Below are 20,287 nucleotides of genomic sequence, written 5' to 3'. Positions count from 1 at the left end.
TTATAGACAAGAGGCTGGCTCACCAGCAGTGACTACATTTTCAGAGCAGCGCTTCTTCCTAGTTTCTGGGATGCTGTAAGGAGTTGTCTTCCCTAGGGAAGGAGAGGGTGTCAAAAAGAAGGCCTGACCCAGCTTCCCAAGCTATGCATGGAGTCCAGGTTCCAAGTCCTGAACTGGATGTAGTCCTGAGAAGCAGCCAGTGGGGTACCAACATACGCCGTGCTCTAAAGCTATGCAGACAGAACCACGGAGGTGCATGCTTGCCCTGGAGCAATAGATTCTATGAATGTGAGACATACGTGGAAGGTGTTTCCTCCATGCCTCACCCCAGGAAGTGGTCTGGCCTTCCTTCCTCTCCTTGCTCAGCATCCCTAGGATAATTCAAAGACAGTGCTTCCATGGGGGAAGAATTTTGTTGCAAACAAGTTCCAGAGCCAAGTTCGTGAATTGCATGTTTGTCACTGGGCCTTCAGAGTTAACCTGGGGTGTGAACAAACCGTGATCTCTCACCTGGACCTCGGTGTGACCTTCCTCCACTGACTAATAGAAGATTTCTTAGACTCTCAGGCTCCTTCCTGTGCTTCTGTTCTTTCCTTTCAAGGTAAGGTCTCAAGCTATAGCCCTGGCTGGCTTTGAACTCCCTATGTAACCAGGGCTGGACTCAAACCCCTAGCAATCTCACCCCAACCTCTCCAATGCTGGGCTTACAAGGGTGAGCTACCACTCTCAGTCTCTGAGCATTTCATGACAAGTATGTGTCACATATGTGCTGGCATGGCTCCCTCACCCAGGCATAAGACCTGGATCCTCTGCAGACTGTCGCCTCCACACCAAAGGCAAGGCAGTGGCTGCTCACACCCTCCCTTCTTGGTGCAGGGCCCCATGCCCGGCTCCACCCCTACATAGGCACCCTGCCAGGAAAGGGCACTCTTTCAACTGAGGAAGCCTTTTCTGTGTTTTGTCTGGAATTGCTTAACCAGTCTGATCTGAGGTACCGTGTCCGTTCAGAGCCTTCTCCCTCTGCTCAGGCACTTCCTACGCTTTCTGCCGTACCATTCAGGTACACGTGTATGCGCACATGAGACCTCTGTGACACGCTGGCTCTGTGCCCAGCAGGAAATACTTACATTGCCACCTCTGGAGCTGGCCCTCTGCCGACTGGCTGGGAGTAAACTGCACCATGTTTCTTTCATTCCTTTGAAAGGGGAAATTAAACTGAGGAATGAGGTCTGACCCGAGTGCTTGCATGCAAATAGTTGACCTTTGTTTTGAATACACTTAATGAGACTGAAACCAGATTGTGTGGCCTCCAGCTGCCTGTGTCTCCACCTCCTCCCTGGCATTTGAAGGAGACTGAAAGAGGTGGCAAAAGGCTGAGGACGGTAGGAGGTGTGGACTGTGTGTGTCTTGTTTTTCTCTTACACACAAGAACTATGCAGCCCAGCGCATTGCTCCCAGAGATAAGCAGCTAGCTACATCCAAAGACATCCCTTTGACCTGATCTCAAGTTGCTCAGATGCCTTGAGACACATCTTGGTACAGGGGTCCTGACCTCCCCAAACCTCTGTGCTCCCTGAGAGGCAACAATTTCCCTGCCAATACACGAGGCTATGTTATTCTGCGGAAATGTAGAGGCTGATTGGGTCTATTAGTCTAGCTAGATAAGGTTTTGCCGAAATAACAAGCAGACTGCCACCCTCACCGTACGAACCTGATACAGATTTATGTCCCAGTCACGTGACACCTGGTGGCGCCTCTTGGCAGGGAACAGCTGCACTCTCTTGAAGATGTGACTTCCAGGCTGCCAGGTGGCAAAGGAAACTATGGAGTCATGGGAAATATTTGGTGGTGGGAGCTAAGGAGATAACAAAACTGGAAAAGCCTTTCAACAGAAGACCTAAATTCAGTCCTGCTGAGTGTGAACACGCACTTTGTCATCCCATTGCTGGGGAGGTAGATGTTCATTCGCTGCCTGGCCAGTCTAATCTCGTGGTGAGCTTCTTCAGCCTAGTGAGAGGCCCTGTCTCAGTTGAGGTGGATGCCATTCCTGAAGAAAAGGTATGAAGTCATTCTTTTACAAGCCCTTACACTCACCCACATGAACACATATGTACATACGTTTTTTAAAGTCTTATTTTATTATTTATGTGCTTGTGCACAAGCACATATACCATGCTCACACCTGCTATGGGACAACTTTCTCTCCTTCCACCACTCGGGACCCAGGGATTGAGTCCAGGTCATCAGGCTTGGCAGCAAGTGCCTTTACCCAACGAGCTAGCTTGCTAGTCCAAAAGAAGATAATATTTTTATTTAACCAAGTCTGAAAAATCATCTTTGTTGCCTGCCCACATTTTTTTTCTTTTTTTGTCTGCCAGATTCAGATGAATCAACAACCAAGGTGTCTGAGAGTTCTTCCTAGGTGCTTAAAAGGAGAACCGAAGACAGGTGTGGCCGATACATAGCTTAGATTCTACCCACTTAGGACCCAGCTGATGGAAACCCGAGTCTATGGCCACTGGTGGGCAAAAATGGGATGACAAGAGCCCAGGCTATGAGGTCCAGTGAACCCCCAAAATGGCAGATTAATCTACAGAACTGCACTTGGAGGCTCAAGTCCTACTTGCTAGAACGCTAGAGCAGTGTTTTAAGGTAGTTCCAACAAATGGCAGTCCAGAGACTGGAGGATTAATGTCTAAGGTCTCCCCTTTCCACACAGATGTGTCTGTCCTGTGTGGAAATGTTCAGTTACAAAAAGAGTAAGTCCTGGGGATGGCTTCATGCCAGATTGGATGGGCATTGCCTGAGCATTGGGAATAAGAAGATTCTAGAACAGTAGGCCAGCCCAAACTCTCAAGTATCTTTTGAGCCATTGGAGAGAGTTAGAGCCTTATTCTAAAGGATGGACCTTATCCATGGAAAAGTCGAGAATTACAACCGCATCTGTGCTTTTAAAACAGTCAGGTGGAAGAGAGTAGGCAATATGACCACATTTGAAGTCAGCTTGGGCTGCATAAAATTCTAGGCCAGCCTGAGCTACAGTGAATTCTAGGCTTGCCTGAGAAACCTGGGGAGATCCTATGGAAAGATTACATAGAGGAAGCGGCCAGTGGATTGCGTAGTAGATAAGATCTCAGATGCCATTATGACAACATGGCCGTCTCTGAGGCAGGACATTCCTGCGAATGGGCAACCTGGAGTACAGCTACGTGGTATAGGGCAGGCTCAAGGAAGAGGCATGCTGGGAAAATAGCTTTGAGTGGCATGGATAAAGGGGAGCTGTTAGATGAGACCATCCAAGAAGAGCTGGTTCAACAGCTGGGGAGCAGGGATGGACCCCAAAAGAGAAAAGTCAGTGGTACCTCATGTGAAAGGGCATAAGGAATGATGAACTGAACAGGGAACCAACATCCATCCTCAGCGGTGCCAGGCATCTCTGCCACAGGGCAGGGCAGGCTCAGCCCAGGCTGCACTTAGTCTGTTCAGTGAACCTTGTGAACGACTTTCAGAGCTGAGCCACCACATAAGCAGAACATGGTTGCAGGTTTCCTGGGCTGGGTCCAGCCTCTGGCTCCCAAACACACATCCTGGGCAATGAAAACAGATGTGCAAAGGCCAGTGGAGGCTCGGGTTTTATCGACATCTTAAAAGTAAGTGACCTGTCTAGTAGCCAGCGGCGTCAGGACTGGCAGGGTGGAAGATGGGAGCCTGTAACCTAGACCGGAAGTGGATGGCAAACAGAATAGGACCAAACCTCACTAACAGGACTGCGGGTGCGGAGGGTAGAGCAAACCCTCACCTGCAGCCACTTGTCTCTACCATGGCATTCCCTTGCCTTGTCCCCTCTGCCCCTGCCTCACCCCACCCTCTACAGCCTTGTGTCTTTCCTGACTGGAGTTACTGGTCCCTGTGAGAGTCGGAGCCAGCACTATCATAGTGATGCTGAGGAAAATAGTTCTTGGTGACTCAGAAGGCCCTTCCCATACCATGGTGCGTCTAATCTCCATGACAACCCTGAAAGGCCTTCTGTTCAGATACTCGGGAAACCGCGTGGGAGTTGCAGGGAGTGGAGGACAGACTACACAGGTCCCAGAAGTGTAGGTAGCATTGAATCCCACGGTTGGGGTTTTGAAGGAGAGCCTGAACCCCGGAAGCTGACATCTTTTGGAGACATGGTGACCTTTTTCACCTGTTAGTCCCCCGTCCTCAGCGAGGATCGCTTGCTCTCTGTGCGTCTCCCTGTGTAGAAACTGAGAACCAAATATGCATTCCCACCTCCTGGGTGCTGTATGGAACAAATGAGATTTTAGTCCACCCTAAAGTGAGTGCCCATAGGGGTCACGTGACCTGTGCTTGGAGAATGCGCAGAGGTCTTCTCTCACGGTGGGCGTGGGAGGGAATGCGCCCCCCCCCCAGCCATAATGAAGATGGACATACACCGCATGAGGTCTCGTTGCTCTGGGCGGGGGAGGCTTGGCAGAAGTAAAAGTTACCCCTCGGGTGCAAGTGGATTCAAATCCTGCTTATGGCGTTCTGCCCTGTGTTCCTGAGCAGCCAGTTCTTTATCCGCTGAGAAGTGGGTCTGGTAAAGGATTCACCAACCTGCTGAAACTCTGAGACCGGCCAGGATTTGAAAAGTCATTCCTGGACCCCGAGCAGGAACTGAACATGTGCTGCTGGTGTTTGTCACCTCCCTGTGACCAGGCGGAGCCACTCTTTGCTTAAACCACCCTCCCGTGTTCTGTGCTGACAGGTCTGGTCTCTGGTTCCCTGTGAGAAGCTGCCACGGCCCACCGAGATGTCCAGACACCATAGCCGCTTCGAAAGAGATTACCGCGTAGGCTGGGACCGCCGTGAGTGGAGTGTCAATGGGACCCATGGGGCCACCAGCGTCTGCAGCGTCACCTCCGGTGCTGGTGGCGGCACAGCCAGCAGTCTCAGCGCACGGCCCGGCCTCCTGCCACTGCCCGTGGTACCCTCCCGGCTGCCCACACCCGCCACAGCTCCTGCCCCCTGTACAACCGGCAGCAGTGAAGCTATCACCAGTCTTGTGGCCAGCTCGGCCTCTGCAGTCACCACGAAGGTAAGACTTGCTATCCTTTCTGGGATGGGGCCAGACAATGGCCCAGGCCCAGGACAGCACAGAGGCCTTATCTCCCAGGCTTTGTTCCCAGAGCCATGGCCTCCATGAAGTACGTTACAGTTGCTTCTGGAGGTTAAAATGGCCTTTCAAAGAAAAAAAAAAAAACCAGACGGTCTCTATCAATAACCAACGTGCAGGAAGACCAGCAGGTGCCAACACCACACATGTACCGACTAAAAGCTACTGCCCGAGTGAAGGAAGGGTATTGCCAAGTTGACAATACTCAGTTCCCTAAATAGGGGAACTCAAAACATAATCCCCTCAGGGGGTCATCAGTGGCTGGAGTTTGCAGCCGCACTCGCCACACAGGGTCAAGAGCCTGTTACAGTGCCATCGCCACAGTCCCTGCGAGCCTCACACACGCCTGTAATGTCAGGGCACACGTGGCCTGCCTGATTGCTCAGTCCCCAGACATACTAGTTATAGGAGCTGCTGTAAGGACCCAGAACTCATCCCACCAATGGCTGCCCTAATGAGTCTGCTGGTTTTCTTAAAGAGACGGTTCCTTGGGAATGAAGGCAGAAGCCAGTCTGTATAAAATGGAATGTGGAAATTAATGTCCCCAGGCTCTTGGCTGGCTTTGGGCTAAACTAAGGGGACTCTGAAACCCCCTCTTGCATGTTGTACAGAGCCCTTCAGTCAAGCTGAGCCACAGAGGGACAGCTGGTGGCCAAGGCAAGAAACACAGCCATCCCTTCATTCCCCTCAGCCGAGCAGAGGCTCTGTGGGCTGCCTTTGCCTCTGCCAGCCATTCAGAACCACTTCCCAGGAGCCCTCTAAGGGCCTGTGTGTGTGTGTGTGTGTGTGTGTGTGTGTGTGTGTGCTGCGTGTGTACGTGCACGCTTTCCTTTTCCTGCTTTCATAAAGGTTGCAGGAGAAATTAAAGGCGGGAAGCCCCAGGCTGGCCATTGTGAGGTAGCTGTGGTGGACGATGCTCTCCAGGTGCTCTGTGCCTTTGTCTCTACGATTTTCAAAACTCCCTTTCAGCCCTGCTTCCCACTAATAACAGCACCGCTGGCCGCAGAGCCTGGCGGAGGCCCGAGACAATGGAGCTATTGGAGACCAGCTTGCAGCACACTGACATCTTGCTGCAGTGTCTTATTGATTTTATTTTCCTGTTATGAAAACACCACCCCACCAAGGCAGGCAAGGAAGTAACACTAGACAGGAGCAGAGATGGAGAATTATTCAGGCACACTTCCCGAGGCCAGCCAAATGCATTCCTGTCCTGGCCATCAGAACCCTGGCCACTCTGAATTGGCGACCTCTATCCAGAGCAGCATGCTTGCCAGCCTTGTTGGCCACATCTGGCAGGCAATCATTACGGCCAGCTGTTTGCCATCTGGAGAATGGCAGCCTCTAGCACCAACAGCCAGGGCTCCAGGTGAGAGCGAGAAGCTGGACCTGCAGGTCCATCTAATGGCTTCCATCCCTTCAGATTGAGTACCTTAGAGCGAGTATTGAGCTGCTTCTGGGGATATAGCCTAGACTTCTGCCAGGTAAAAGACAGTATCTGTAGCTCTCTGAAGGGATCCCCTGCCTCTGACCTAGACACACGGCACCCGATTTGCTCCAAAGTAGCTCAGAATTCGCCAGGCCTTCTCTCTAGCCAGACCGCAAACCACAGCCACATGATAGAAAAAAGAAGAAGTTATAGACAGAAAACGACAACTGGGACAAGGGCTGAGCCAGAGGCCAACCAGTGGTGGGAGAAAGGACAAAAGTTCAGGCCTGCCGGGAGAGTCAGATCCATGGCATGTGACAGTGTAAAGACTAACTGCCGCCTCTGCTGTGAGTAACTCAGCCCAGTTTCATACCTGTAGGTTTCGGTTAGGGTCTGGTTAGGGTCTTAGTTCGTCGGGTTGCTAGACAGTTGCGTGCAGGGAAAGGGTCAGACAGTGGCCGGGCAGCAGCTGCCCATGGTGGTTTCTAGCAAGGGCACTGGCCTTAGATGTAAACCAGCTGTTCTCAACCTGTGGGTTGCGCCTTTCTGGGGGGGGGGGCAGGGGGGCACATACCGGACATTCTGTACATCAGATATGTATATTGAGATTCATAACAGTAGCAAAATTACAGCTAATGAGATAGCAACAAAAATGATTTTGTGGTTGGGAGTCACCACAAGATGAAGGGCCACAGTATTAGGAAGGTTGAGAACCCCGCTGTTGAAGGCAGTGGTGCCTCCTGTTACTCTGACCTTGCTGCTGCTGGCCCAGATGCCTGTCCTCTGGCCTGTGTCTACCTCTATACCTTGATCACATCAGTGGACACCCAGGCCAAACCCAGGTGTCAATCAGTAGTTTCCCTGGTCAAGCAGCCGGGTCTTCACCAAGCAGCCACTAAAGAGCTGGTTCTTACCATTGGGGAAATCATAGGCCAGTGTAAAGATGAATGTGTGAACATATAAGTCAGTGTCTCACCTATTAAAGTCATTGGTGACTCGGTGGAGTAGATAAAATGAGACTTCAAAGACTGTCTAGGTTTTAATTCCAATCAACCTCTTGCTGAGTGATGTTGAACAAATTGTCTGGTCCCTCTGGGCCTCCGTCCTAGGATTAGTGACTGATTACCAGACTCACCACGAGGAGGACCTCATGAGTAGAATCCCACAGAAAGTGCTCGGAATAGAACAGGTGCTAATTGGTGCTCCATCCTCTGGACAATGAGGTCACCCCTCCACCGCTGCGACCAGGCATTGAGCCTGGAAGAACAAGGCTGTCCTACTGTGAGGAGTGGTACTTACTTCTACTATCACCTAGAAAAAAGATCTCTTCAGATGAAGCGCAAAAGCTGGAGCCCTGAGCAGGTTTAAGCGGTTGGGATTTGAGGTGACCGGAAGTAAGACTAGAACAAGGAGGGGAGGAGAAAGGGCAGAGGCGATGGAGGAGGGCGGCTTCTTGGCCCCAACCTGAAACTGAATCAGCATACCTGACAAGCAGGGGATGGAGACAGAGGATGTGAAAGCCTTTTATCGGCCCAGAGAAGTGAAGGGAAAGGGAAAACAATGATGGAATTACTGCTGCCCCGAGGGTGTGAAGGCCGCTTGAAGTCACTGACCTGGCTCTGGGTGTAGAGCACCAGTGCCACTCCTCATGGGCCAGGACCACCCCTAGGAACCTCAGACAAGGGACCGCTCTCAAGCCTTTGGGGACATCCTTTGTTTGTTTGTTTTTTTTTTTGTTTGTTTGTCAGACAGGAAGCACATTGAACATTCCAAGCTCTGGTACTGTGAGCACTGAGGTCCAGTGCTAGGGTCTGCCCCTACTCAGCCAGGACTCAGGCTCTGGGCTCTTGTCTGGAAAGACATCATGCTCCCAGAGACTAGGTGGCAAGATGATGACAATTCTCTCTGTCGTGGCTGCCTTCGGGCCTGTGACTTTTCTGTGTCTTCAGTTGCCCATGGCCTAAAGAATCCCCATGTATATTGATGAGCGGCCAGATGGGTAAGCGTGGGCTACTGGGCTACTAAGATAGCAGGAGGGTCTAGCAGGCTATTCCCTCCCTCTCCCCAACACATAGGCATTGCTCTCTGACCTCCAGGGCATGAGTCCCCAGAGCCAGAGGAGAGTCTGCTTGCAGACCACCTGCCCTAGTTTTGCATCTAAGACTAGTGAAGCTCGGAGAAAATACAATGTAACTACTACCCAAGACCGAACCAGCCTGGGCCAGCTCTCTCCACCCCAGGCAGCATCTATTCACCATGGAAACCTTGATTGCAAGCAAATGACAGCGAATGACAGCAGCTTTGCCATCACGAGTCCACCTAGTGAGCATCAATTCTGGATTTCAGGCTAGAAAATGGGCACGTTCGCCGCTCATGTCGTAGAAGGGGAGGATGTTAAGTCAAAGATTACATCACCTCTCACTGCACAGCTGGCAAGAGCCTCTGGATCAGACAGAATGCAACCGAATCCTGCAATTAGCAAGCGGGGCTTCAGTTTCTATGTCTACAAAATGAAAATGATAATAGTATCTTTAACATAAGGGTTATGTAAATTAATATGTGTAGAAAACTTCAGAAGGATATGTGCCACTGAGGAAGCATTCAATCAAAGTTCGCTTTCGGGCTGGGAAGATAGTTCCTTTGATAAAACGCCTACTGTGGATCTGAGTTTCCCTAGCACCCACATGAAAAGCCAAGCATGTACATGGGCAAGGACAGGTGTCCTGGGGCTTACTGTATTGGCGGCCAGTCTAGCCAAATAACTGAGCTTTAGGTTCAGTGAGGAAATCCATCTCAAACAACAAGGTGAAGAATGACAGAGAAAGATACTTCATGTCAACATCTGACCTCTGTATGTACACACGCACAAATGCATATATTCACACACACATACATGGGGGGACAATTAGCAAGTGAGTCTGAAAAGCTCTTCATCTGGGGGCAGTCAGTCTGATGGCTGTTGCTTGGAGATTGGAGAGCTGTCCTGTCCTCCTCTGCTGTGGCAGGAGGAGAACCTGAGGAGCTGGGCCAGTACCACATTCCTACTCCCACTGGCTGTCTGGGCACTGTGGGGGGGGGGCACTGTCAAAGAGGAAGCATGGCTCCATGCCAGGCCAGTTTGTACGAATGGAAGGGAGGCACCAATGCCCTGCAGTTGCTGCTGCATGAAATTTAAATTATTCTCAGCAAACCTTCCTGACAGAAAAGGGACGGCTTCATAAAATGCAATTCTGTTACTGAAAGAATAAACTGGAGAATCCTCACAGATGCCTGCAAAAATAAATGTATGAGCGCCTCTTTTTCCTTGTGGTCAGGGGCATTCAGGCTGAGACATTCCCATCACCCCTTTGAGCTCAGCCTTTGAACATAAATCTGGCTAAGAAGCAGCAAAGTAGCCTGTATTGGAAGCCTAAGGAAAGCTTAGAGGAGCTGGGAAATCGGTGTTCAGCGTACCAGGCACCTGGGGGTTGACATTTATGAGCATTGGAGGCTGTCAGGCTTGGAAACTACTCATAAAGAATATGTCTGCCCAGGGGTACACCTCAGCTTCCTGGGGGATGCTTCTCTTGAAGGGGATGACCTGGGGTTCCTATGGACATCGTGGGGGCACCCATCTAACCTACTATGCAACCCCTGCTATGTTGCGGTTCTAGGATCTGGCAGTGACGATAGAAAGGCCTTTTCAGGTCTTCTGTCCCTTGTATTCATGTTAGAAATCAAGGCTACAGAGCAGTGCTTGGAAGAGCAGCTCCAACACTCTTCATAGCTCATTCCGGACTGTGGCTGATTTTCAGCTCCAAGGCCATGGCTTGATCCACCAACAAGTAGTCTTGATTCCCCTTGTGATAAGTTATCAGGTCAGATAAAGCACTGTGAGACAGCTTGCACACGTTAGCTCTGAGCTAATGTCTTCCACCTGCATCCTTAAGTCACGTTTGCACTGTGGATTGTATCTTCATCGACTTAAAACCCATCTGTCAGTCACAAAAAGTATGTACAGAAATGAGAAGTGTCACCTCTCCAAAACGCCCATTTCAGGGCTGCCTTTTGGAGAGAACAAACCTGAGTGTTTTGAACTTCAGTTTTTGACTAAAGAAGATGGTGTGCCTTACCACATTTCAAGAGATAAACCATAAGTCGGGACAAAAGGCAGTGAGGAATTACAAAGTAGGGGCACAATGGACAGGAGGAGGCAGGGTGTACAGGTTAGCTTGCTGCGTGACAATGACCTTTAGACTGTGTTGCTTGATTTACTGACAACTTTGAGAGTACAGCCATAGCTGGCTCAGCTAGGTTCCGGTGATAAGTGTGCCCTACCCACACATCTATGCCTAGTGGCTGGTCAGGCCAGGGACCTGGTTCTTGGCATGACTTCCATCTGTCTGGAGCAGCCTCATTCACAGAGTGGTTTGGGGTTTCAAAAGCAGCAAGAAGGTAAGGCTAATGCACCTTGGCTTGGAACTAAAACCCCATTAGTCAAAGCCGAAGTCCAAGAAGGAGGGAGAGACACTACAGAATCATGTTACTGTTACGAGATGCAGGCATCATGGATGGTTAAACTGAGGTACCCAGCACATTTTTTTTGTCAACATAATATTTTTATCAATTCTTTGGGAATTTCACCTTATACACACTGATCACACTTCCCAGTCCTTCCATGTATGCCTCACTACATATGTCTCTCTCTCTCTCTCTCTCTCTCTCTCTCTCTCTCTCTCTCTCTCTCTCTCTCTCTCTCTCACACACACACACACACACAAGCCAAAATTAAAATTAAAAGAAATCCAATTTGTGTTATCTACATATTCACTGGAGCGTGGTCAAACTCCAGTGGCCTGCCCCTTAAATAGAACTGACTCTCCCCCACCCCCTCCAAGAAGCCATCGGTTTCGGGGAGCTACGCTTTGATAGTTTCCTGTTTAGGCTGTTATTTTGTGGAGGAGAGGGTTGTCAGAGAAGCCTTCCATGTCTCTCTTTCTCAACTGCCCAGCACATTTATTTAGGCACATTTATCTACCCTCTGGTTTCTGGTTAAGGCTTTTGTGCCCCAGGTAGAAAGCTAGAATTTACTTAATACTTCCTCTATCTAGCCTGAGATGGGGTACCCGGCTAAGACCCTCAGGACTTAGGCATCCCAATGTTGCGTCCTTTCTACACAGGACACTGCTGAAGTAGTTTCAGACATAGAAAGGGCTATGCTGCTAAGCAACAGGCTGGCCCTGGGCTCCCAGAGGACAGACCTTGAAGGAACGTTTAGCACAAGAACCCACAGCTGGACCAAGATTTTGCCCCTTATTCTGGAGGCTATATTTGACCCAGTCACTGTCCTCAGGGTTAGAGAGACACAGGGATACTTGTGTCCCCAGACATGGACAAAGCTAGATGCTAACCTACAAATTTGGGGATGTTGATGTTGTTACTGTTTTAGTTTGTCGGTTTCTTTTCTTTCTTTTTGTTTGTTTTGATTGTTTACTTGTTTGTTGAGATAGGGTCTCAGTCTGAAACCCGGACTAGCCCTGTGTGGTTCAGACTGACCTCAAAGTCATGGCAGTTTTCTTGCCTTGGCCACCCAAGAGCTAAGAATTACAGACATGTGCCTCCATTCCTAGCCTGCTGATTTTAAATTAAAATAAAAACCACCCGAAGGAGATGCCCTTCACGGGCTTCTCTACATGAACACTCACAGAGGGGAACATTCTCTCAGGAAGATTTGGAGAAGAGGGTAACGTTACCAAAGCGAGCTAGCAACGTGACAGAAATGTTCAGCAGTTACAGATTCAGAGAGTCTGATGCCACTGTCCCAAAAGAGTAGATCTGATGCGTTCTCCCCCAGGTTCCCAGCAGGGTCCCTTCTTCCAGCAGGATTTTGAGAACAGCATTCTTCAAGATCCACACAGATCTACTTCTTAGTTATAATGCTCTTGTTTCATTTAATTACATTGCAATTAAACAGCTTTTTCTCACTGCACAAGGACAGCAGTTTTTAACTACAGGGTCACATGGTCTTTGGAGAACTAACTGGACGTCTCAATGCCATTTATCTCTTTGGGTTTTTTTTCATAGGGAAACTATGTTGTAAAATCTAAACAGCCAAAGGACAAATGAACTCTCAGAGTCCAGCCCATTTGTTACAGGGAGCTGTCTGCAGGGCCCAAAATAACCCAGGGTAACAAATACCAGGATGGCTTCTGCTTCTGACACTTAGGTATCATTTCTTCTCCACTGGCCCTGTAGAATCCCCTCCATTTCAGTGAGGGAAACGTGGGGTGTTGACTTGCGTTGTGACTTCACCTCTCTGAAATTCATGGGTCAGGACTTCATTTTCCTCTGGTAAATAAGGAACCCTGAGAACTGGGCAAGGAATGTGGGCAGACATCAGGATGTATTGCATACCCCTATTCTTCCTGGAGAAAGTAGGTGAATACTATGTAGCCCTCAGTGCCAAGAAGAGGAGGCTGTGTAGCTGATGCTGGAGCTAGATGCATATGTGGGAGGCAAAACCAGTCTGTCCCTGAGCCCTGGACTCAAAATGCAATCTGCTGGTTTCTATCCACCTCTGGGAGACTGCTCCTACTGGTGACCCACACCTGTTCCCAAGGTTCCAAGTGTCTTGAGTTACTCAAACACCTCATTTCTCTACTCATGTCCTCTTTTGTTCTGGGGGTGGGGTAGAACACAGGTTAGCAAGGGTTAGCTATGTTTCGTGTTGGCTGGTGCCTCCTATGTTCAAGGTGAACATTTTAGACAAGAGGATGTGACTAGCCCTGGGCCACAGTGCTGACATCTCATATAGTCATCCCTGCTAGTCTGTAAGAGTTTTACACTTGAGGTTCGCCTGATTAAGGACCAGAGCAGCACAGAACACAGTCTCAGTTCTTAACCTACTACTTAAAGAAGCCTGGCTTCAGGTCAGAGGTAGCCCTCTGGCAGGTGAGAGAAATAGGACTTGGGGATAGGGATAGTGGGGCGCAGGGATGAGCAGAGCTAGAAACAACACCAGGCATGAAAGGGCATTGTCCTTGTCTGTGGCAGATAGATGTTGCTGGTCCCCTGCCTAGCATCTGTTCTTTCTTTTCTCATCTGCCTTCCTAATGGAACTCCTTCTGCCTCAGTGCCTAATGCCTAGGTCTCAGACTGACAACTTCTAGTCCCAGCTGGGATTACAATGACTCCAACCTCGTAGGTGTGTGATCCTATTGCTTCTGCCCATTATTGAAAGAGTCATGTGACCCTGTTCTGGCCAGTAGATCCTAAGCAATTCTGGGAGAGCTTTTCTTGTCTCTAAGGAAGAGACCCAAGGAAAATAAAAACTAACTCCTACCTGTGGTCATGTCAGTTAAGGAGGTGATATCTCAGCTTGCTGTAGCCACCCTGCCATGAGCCTGAGGATGGAGCTAACAGACAGGAGGGGAAAATGACAGGAGCATTCCAGAACCTGACTGGAGCCATGGTTCCATGCATCATGCCTCGGGGATTCTTGTGTACATAGGCTAAGAAATAAAAACTTGGAAATCACCTCTGTTGTAGGGTCAGCTCATAAGGAACAGCTCATATATCTCTTCACCTCCCAGACCTCCCCTGGCTCCTGGGTCCCTAAAACAGCTGCAGCAGCCACCGTGATCACTCTCTCCCTCTTATCCGCCCACGAGTACTTACTGCTACGTGCGGTAAGTCTACTCCCCAGATGCTTCCCACAATGCTAATAGCCAAGGCATAGTTTTGCTGTTCTCTCCATCTTACTTTCAGGCCCTCTGAGAAGCTGCTTGTGTCTGAGGGAAATCCCCCAACACACACACACACACACACACACACACACACACACACACACACACACACACACACTAGGCTACAATTCCTTGACCCTGTGTCGATTTCTTGCACCCCAGGGACTTTGCACTTGCTAGTCCTTCTTCCTAGACTTGTCTGCCCAGAAGATTTCTTATTCTTTCAACTACTGGCAGCCTAAGTATGACCATGTCAGTGGTGGGAAATTTTCCCATTTATTCCCATGACAGTGTTGCATGGTACTATTAGAATGTCTACATAATACATGTCCTCTTACCTCCTTACTAAACTGGAAGCTCCAGGTGAGATTTGGCAGGTAGGGGTTCTCAATACCTGTTTGAGAACAGAATGTATAAATTTATACATATATTTATTCAGTCATATGCCTCTCCTGTTGGGTGAGGGAGGATGATTTTTTTTTACATCTCTATGTTAATGAAAGGATTGTGGTGGAGCAGCCATCTTTCAGAGAGTAGTTTCTGGGGATGCTCATGATGAGGATAAAGAGGGCAGAACCACTTGGTGAGCTGCTTGGCTCAGGGTGGCTACCTGCATTCAGATGATAAGGTGCTGTTAGCAGTATGGATTTCATCAGAAGCATCTCTTTTCTCCACGTCCTCCATTTCTCCCACAGCCTGTAGAAACCCCGCACTACAACCTTTTCCTTTAAGCATTTAAGCATTTATATTTTCTTCTGATGGACTCCTACTTGCTCATAGCTCACTGCAGCTTTGTAAATTTCTCTCTTTCTATTTGTGGTGTGTGTATGTGAGTTGTGGAGGGGGGGTCATCACACGTGCATGTATGTGTGCCTATACAAGGCAGAAACACTCCTGAGGAGTGGGCTTAAAGATGGCCCAGCCTAGGGAGAGCTTCCTGGGCAATTGTCAAATGGATGCCCTCCATGAAGAAACGCTCTGACTCAGCAGGTTATGGTCCAGAGGAGGAAATCTCTCAGCTCCCCCATTTTCTCTTCCCCAACCATAGCTACTCCAGAGGCACTTGGTTCCCACTCACAGTTGCACAGCAGGAAAACAAGGCCATGAATCAGGAGTGTTCTGGAGAATGCTGGTGTTGCCAAAGACTAAAGGACTGTATTCAAAGTTGGTACCTCTAGCGTTGCCAAGGGCCTCAGCTCTACTGTGTGTGTGGCTAGGCTACAACCTCGCCATATTCAAGAGGCTCCCTGACAGTGAACATATCCACCCCAAGTTCTTACAAACCATCTTAGGAACTGATTAAGAGTGCCACCCAAACAAGCCAAATTCCAAAAGGTGCCATGGGTTGGTTCCATTGTCATCTTCTCTGTCACGGGCATTTGAGTGCCTGCTATGAGCTAGCCACAGTTCCCAGAGATTTTGCCTTTTGTCACCATGTCATCACAACCATATGAGATCAGAGTCATAACTGTTCTTACGTAATGTCTGGGATGTCACTTGATATCCAGGGTTACATGACCAGCAAGGGGACACCTTAGACCTCCACACCTGAGTCCTGCATTTGAGGTTGAGATACAAGGGCTGCTCTGACTAGGGTAGAATCTTCCCGTTCTGATGGTGAGAAGGAAGCAATGGAGGAGGGAACATACAATATTCAGGTACTAGAATCTTATTTTCTATACAGACAGGAATACCTAACCTGGCAGAGGAACCAGCTTCCTGCCCCACCCTCACCTCTTCCATCAGAAATATGCTGAGGGGGGCGCTTTTCATTCCCTCAAAATATTAGGCCGAGGAGATTATATTGGGCAAAATATATTGCGCCCGTAATTCATATTAATGGGAATTCAATAGTGGCAACTTGTCATCTGCTAAGATTAGGGGAGAATGTTGAGAATATTGTATTATGAAGGCATTAAAGCACATCGTGAACTAGACTTCATTACAGAGCATCATGCTCCTTATAAATAATTGAGGAAGTTAACCGGTGCTCCAAATTTGGGGTGATCCATTTTTGAGACCCCAGCAGCTTCCCCCACCGGGCTGACAAAGTCTGTCGATCTAACCGTCCTGCAGGGAAGATGTGCACCTGGCAGGTCTGCAGGCTCTGCAAAATGAGCGTTTTGCTTCCTCCTAGCAGAATTTAGTAACTGCCACATCCAACACTAGGCTATGTGTTTCTCTTGCCAAATCTTCCCAAGTCCAGATATCCCATGTCCCTTGTCTCCCATCCTAGAACAACATTAGTTTCACGGTTGGCATCCAGGTGGGCTCTGGGAGCATCACAGAGTTAGCAGCTGCCCCTCTACTGCATGCCCACCTCTGGGCCCCTGAGTTACAAAGACCTGACATCCAAACAAACCCACAGGCAGGTCATCAATCACATACCAGCAGCTTCTCCATCCCTGGTGGACGCACTCAGACTGGCCAACACCCGTTTTCAGGTTGCTCCCCGGCCCTGCTATCCTAGGCTGCTAAACCTCTGCTGTCTGTGTCTGTGTGCTTTGAGCTTGCAGACTCTGACGAAAGGTGGCCTGGAGTTTATCGGGATGCTCCAATAGGATCCTCCAATGGGATCCTCAAGTTAGCTTAGGCTCCATAAGAAAATACCACATGACTCTATAAAAGAAAAGCATAGATCCCTGGGTGGGGCCAGATTCTATCATTTATTATCAAGTCTGAGAACTTGGTTTGGAATAGAGGTGTCCTACAAACAACCCGCATGGAGATTAGGGGAGGGAGTCAAGAGTGTGTATCCATCATAGTCTCTGCTTTTGACTATTCAGAATACACTCTGATTGACGTCCTCATCCAGGGGCTCCAAGAGATCCTGGGTCTACTCTGAAACAGCAGGACACTGGTAAATGGCGTCATGTTGATTGTTCCACAGTTTCCTCTTTGGCTGCTGTCTGATGCTGTGCCTGAGGGCTACAAAAAGAGGAGGAGAAGAGGAGGAAGAGGAGGGAGAAGAAGAGGGAGAGAAACAAGGGAGGCGGCAGCTGATGCCTAGGAGACAGTTATCTGCACATAGCATGTAAGGATCAGCCACATCAACTAGGCCCAGAGGAGGTACCGATCGCACACCAGCTGTAAACATTAATCAGTGATGGGGTAGCAGCCCTGACCAATCAGATGACCCAAGTCTGAATCCTCATTCTGTGTCCTCGCTGTTTGACTTTAGCCTAATTTCCTCTCTCAGCTGCTCCGTTTCCTCTTCTATATAAACTGAAATCACAGCCCTGTCCATTTTGTTGAGTTGCAGGGGTTCTTAAATAATTTAAAGCCATGACAATGGTGTCTAAGATGTACTCTGTATTCTGTTATTTTGACCATGGCCTTCTTTGTGTGACCTTCTCCTCTCTACTCATCTGTCTCCCTCTAGAATGTAAGTCCTTGAGACAAAAGACCTTGTCTTCCTAGGTTTTTGAATTGCTCACACTTGCCTGTTATGCGCTCAGTAAATGTGTGTTGAATGGTCACGTTGAATTGTGTGTAGAAGGTGTAGTCATGGAAATCCATTCGACTCACAAAAAAAAAAAAAAAAAAAAAAAAAAGCTATGCACTTCTGAAATCATATTTAGCTTTTCCTCAGTGGTGGTCTCATTTCTGAGCAGCTCCATGGTTGCTTCCTGTTCTCCCTGTGGCATCATGGTGGTGGCAGCCAACTTTCTACAGATAAGTCACATCCATACTGGAATGCACACGCCACCTCTCTGATTAAAGAAATCCCAAACGAAGGCATTTTGCAAAGCAGCTGCCATGCTCTCGTGAAATGGGGGATCACCCACTCTCCCCCCCATCTCAAAGCCAGAACCTGTGACCTCAATACTCCTGAGTTCTGACCTGTGTTCTGTGTTAGCAGTTGTGATTATAGTAGTGTGTCCTTCTTTTCTTCTATCTTGTTGTGTAAAAGCATTTACCAAGACAGGTCAAGAGTGTTACACATTTTATCTGAGCTCTTACAACAAACCTTGTGGTAAGTGCCCTCACTAACACTGGGAAACTGAGTCTCAGAAGGGGTGCTTGCTCAGACAATAGCCGTTGGTGCTAGTAGTGTCTGTACAGGAGCTGCAGGTCTTAAGTTAAGGATAGATTCCTTTGAAAAACAGACATCTGAGAAAATGGAAGGCATCAGGATTCAATGACTTGCTGATTTTTCCTGTTCTTGGGATGGGATCAACTATCTCCTATGCTATGGCTGATCTTCATTCTGGACTTCATCGCCCAACTCTCCCTGTCTTCCCTTCTACAATCTTGGATCCTTCATCTTTTTATGATTTCAACCAGCCTTCATCCTTTCGCCATTTATCAGGTTCTCACAGCTGACCTGGGGCTTGTGTGAAATCAGCTTTAACGCTAGAGAATGACTTCATTTGTAGCATCGAGATACTTATACAGTGGGAACATACATACACACCTCTGGTGCCAACAAAGCATGGGGCCAACGTTCCCCAGAAGCTTCACTCAGGAAGATTCTGCCTCTTCTACCTCCTCCTCCAGCCTTCCCAGCTCAGGAGTTTGTTCATCCATGCAGACCACAAAATGAGGAAGAAAAATCTTTTTAGGCTGGAAAAATAGAGCTGCTGCTGTTTTATGGTGGGGTGGTTTATGGTTTTCAAACATTTTAATTAGTTTCATTTTTTAATATAAATGCACCCTGATGTTTTGTGCAGGAAGGGCACCGTTCTAAAAGTCTCCAAAATAAAGTAGGAAAGTGATGGATTGGCTATTAAAGCGTCACACTCAGATGTGTTATTATTATTATTGTTATTTAACATTTCTAAGCCCCAGCACTGAGCTAAGAGTAGGTGAGAGGGTCCAAGGTTCCTACAGGTCAGCCCTCTGGGTTGTTTCCCACCATGGGGATCCTCTCAGAATGCCAGATGCCGATAGAGGGAGGTCTACACTCCATGTTAAATCCACCTCACTTGTGAGTTCGCTGAGGTTTTTCAGAGCCCAGTCTCACTCAGATAAAGAGCAGAACTGTATTTTAGGATGGGCCCCTTGTAAAGAGATGTGACTCTTCTTTCTAGTATTTAAATGAATGACAAAGCAGCGCGTGTGTGTTCTCTGTGTGGTAAATGGGTACATCATAGTAGATCAAATTTTGACCCCTCAAGTTTCATCTACCTGGGCTCTTTAGCCATGATCTTAGTGCATCTACCCTGTTCACCTGGCTCGGTGGTCCTGCCCATCTTCATCTTAGCTTTGAAAACCAGAAGGGTGCTTCCCTCCCCTCTGCTCCCAGGACTGTCAATCACCTATCAAAGGGTCACTTCCAGATATTTCTGCTAGAGCTGGGATTTTGACAGGTCTAATTGAGGCCACACCTTAACTTAATATGGACTAATGCAAGAATAGGCTTCCAAAAAAAAAAAAAAAAACTACAAGTGGGTTGATGTATTAGCTAAAGGAAGAAGCCATGGAAAGCCAGAGGCAGAGATTGGAGTGAGGCCATCAAAAGTCCAGGAACTTCTGGCGATAGCAGAAACCAATAGAGGGAAAGCATTCTTCCCGGAATCTAGCCTAGCCAGCTCCTTGATTTTGGACTTCTGGTCCCAAAGCCATAAGAGAACAAACCTCTGCTCTTTGAGGTGCCCAGTCTGTGGTCCTTCATTGCCCAAGTTCCTCCTGAGTGGGGCTGGAAGTTCAATCCCAGATCAGGTGACCTACAGACCTGCCCACTGCTGTGTGAAAAGGAAATACCTTCAACTTTCCTCTCCACACTAGCTTCCTATGGACTGTGTGCCTGCTTCCTGGAACATATGGACTCCAGTTTGGCGGCCTTCCAAAGGGCAATTAAAACAAAAATCTGCACCACTGGCAAATACTCCCTTACTACCCACAGCAGTCAGTATCCCTCGGGAAATGCCGAGGGCTTGTAAACCACCTCTGTGTACAGAGTCTGCCAAAGGGTACGTACGGAGCAGGAGTTAGGGGCGAGACTTCCTCTTGGCTTCCTTACAGCAAGCCCTC

The 20,287-nt window shown here is 48.6% G+C and overlaps 1 protein-coding gene across 2 annotated transcripts in view; it reads left to right on the top strand.

Annotated features, from left to right (window-relative positions):
• Positions 1 to 20,287, top strand: part of KLHL29 (kelch like family member 29) — a 162,514-nt gene that overhangs the window by 30,660 nt on the left and 111,567 nt on the right. For both annotated transcript variants that reach the window (XM_080909809.1, XM_080909810.1), the window contains exon 2: positions 4,754 to 5,083. In XM_080909809.1, coding sequence (XP_080765935.1) covers positions 4,754 to 5,083 — 330 coding nt within the window. The remainder of the gene's footprint in view (positions 1 to 4,753; positions 5,084 to 20,287) is intronic.

This window comes from Micromys minutus (genome assembly GCF_963924665.1).
Source record: "Micromys minutus genome assembly, chromosome: 1".
In the NCBI taxonomy this organism is placed as follows: domain Eukaryota; kingdom Metazoa; phylum Chordata; class Mammalia; order Rodentia; family Muridae; genus Micromys; species Micromys minutus.
This window is presented reverse-complemented; position numbering and strand designations above follow the sequence as displayed.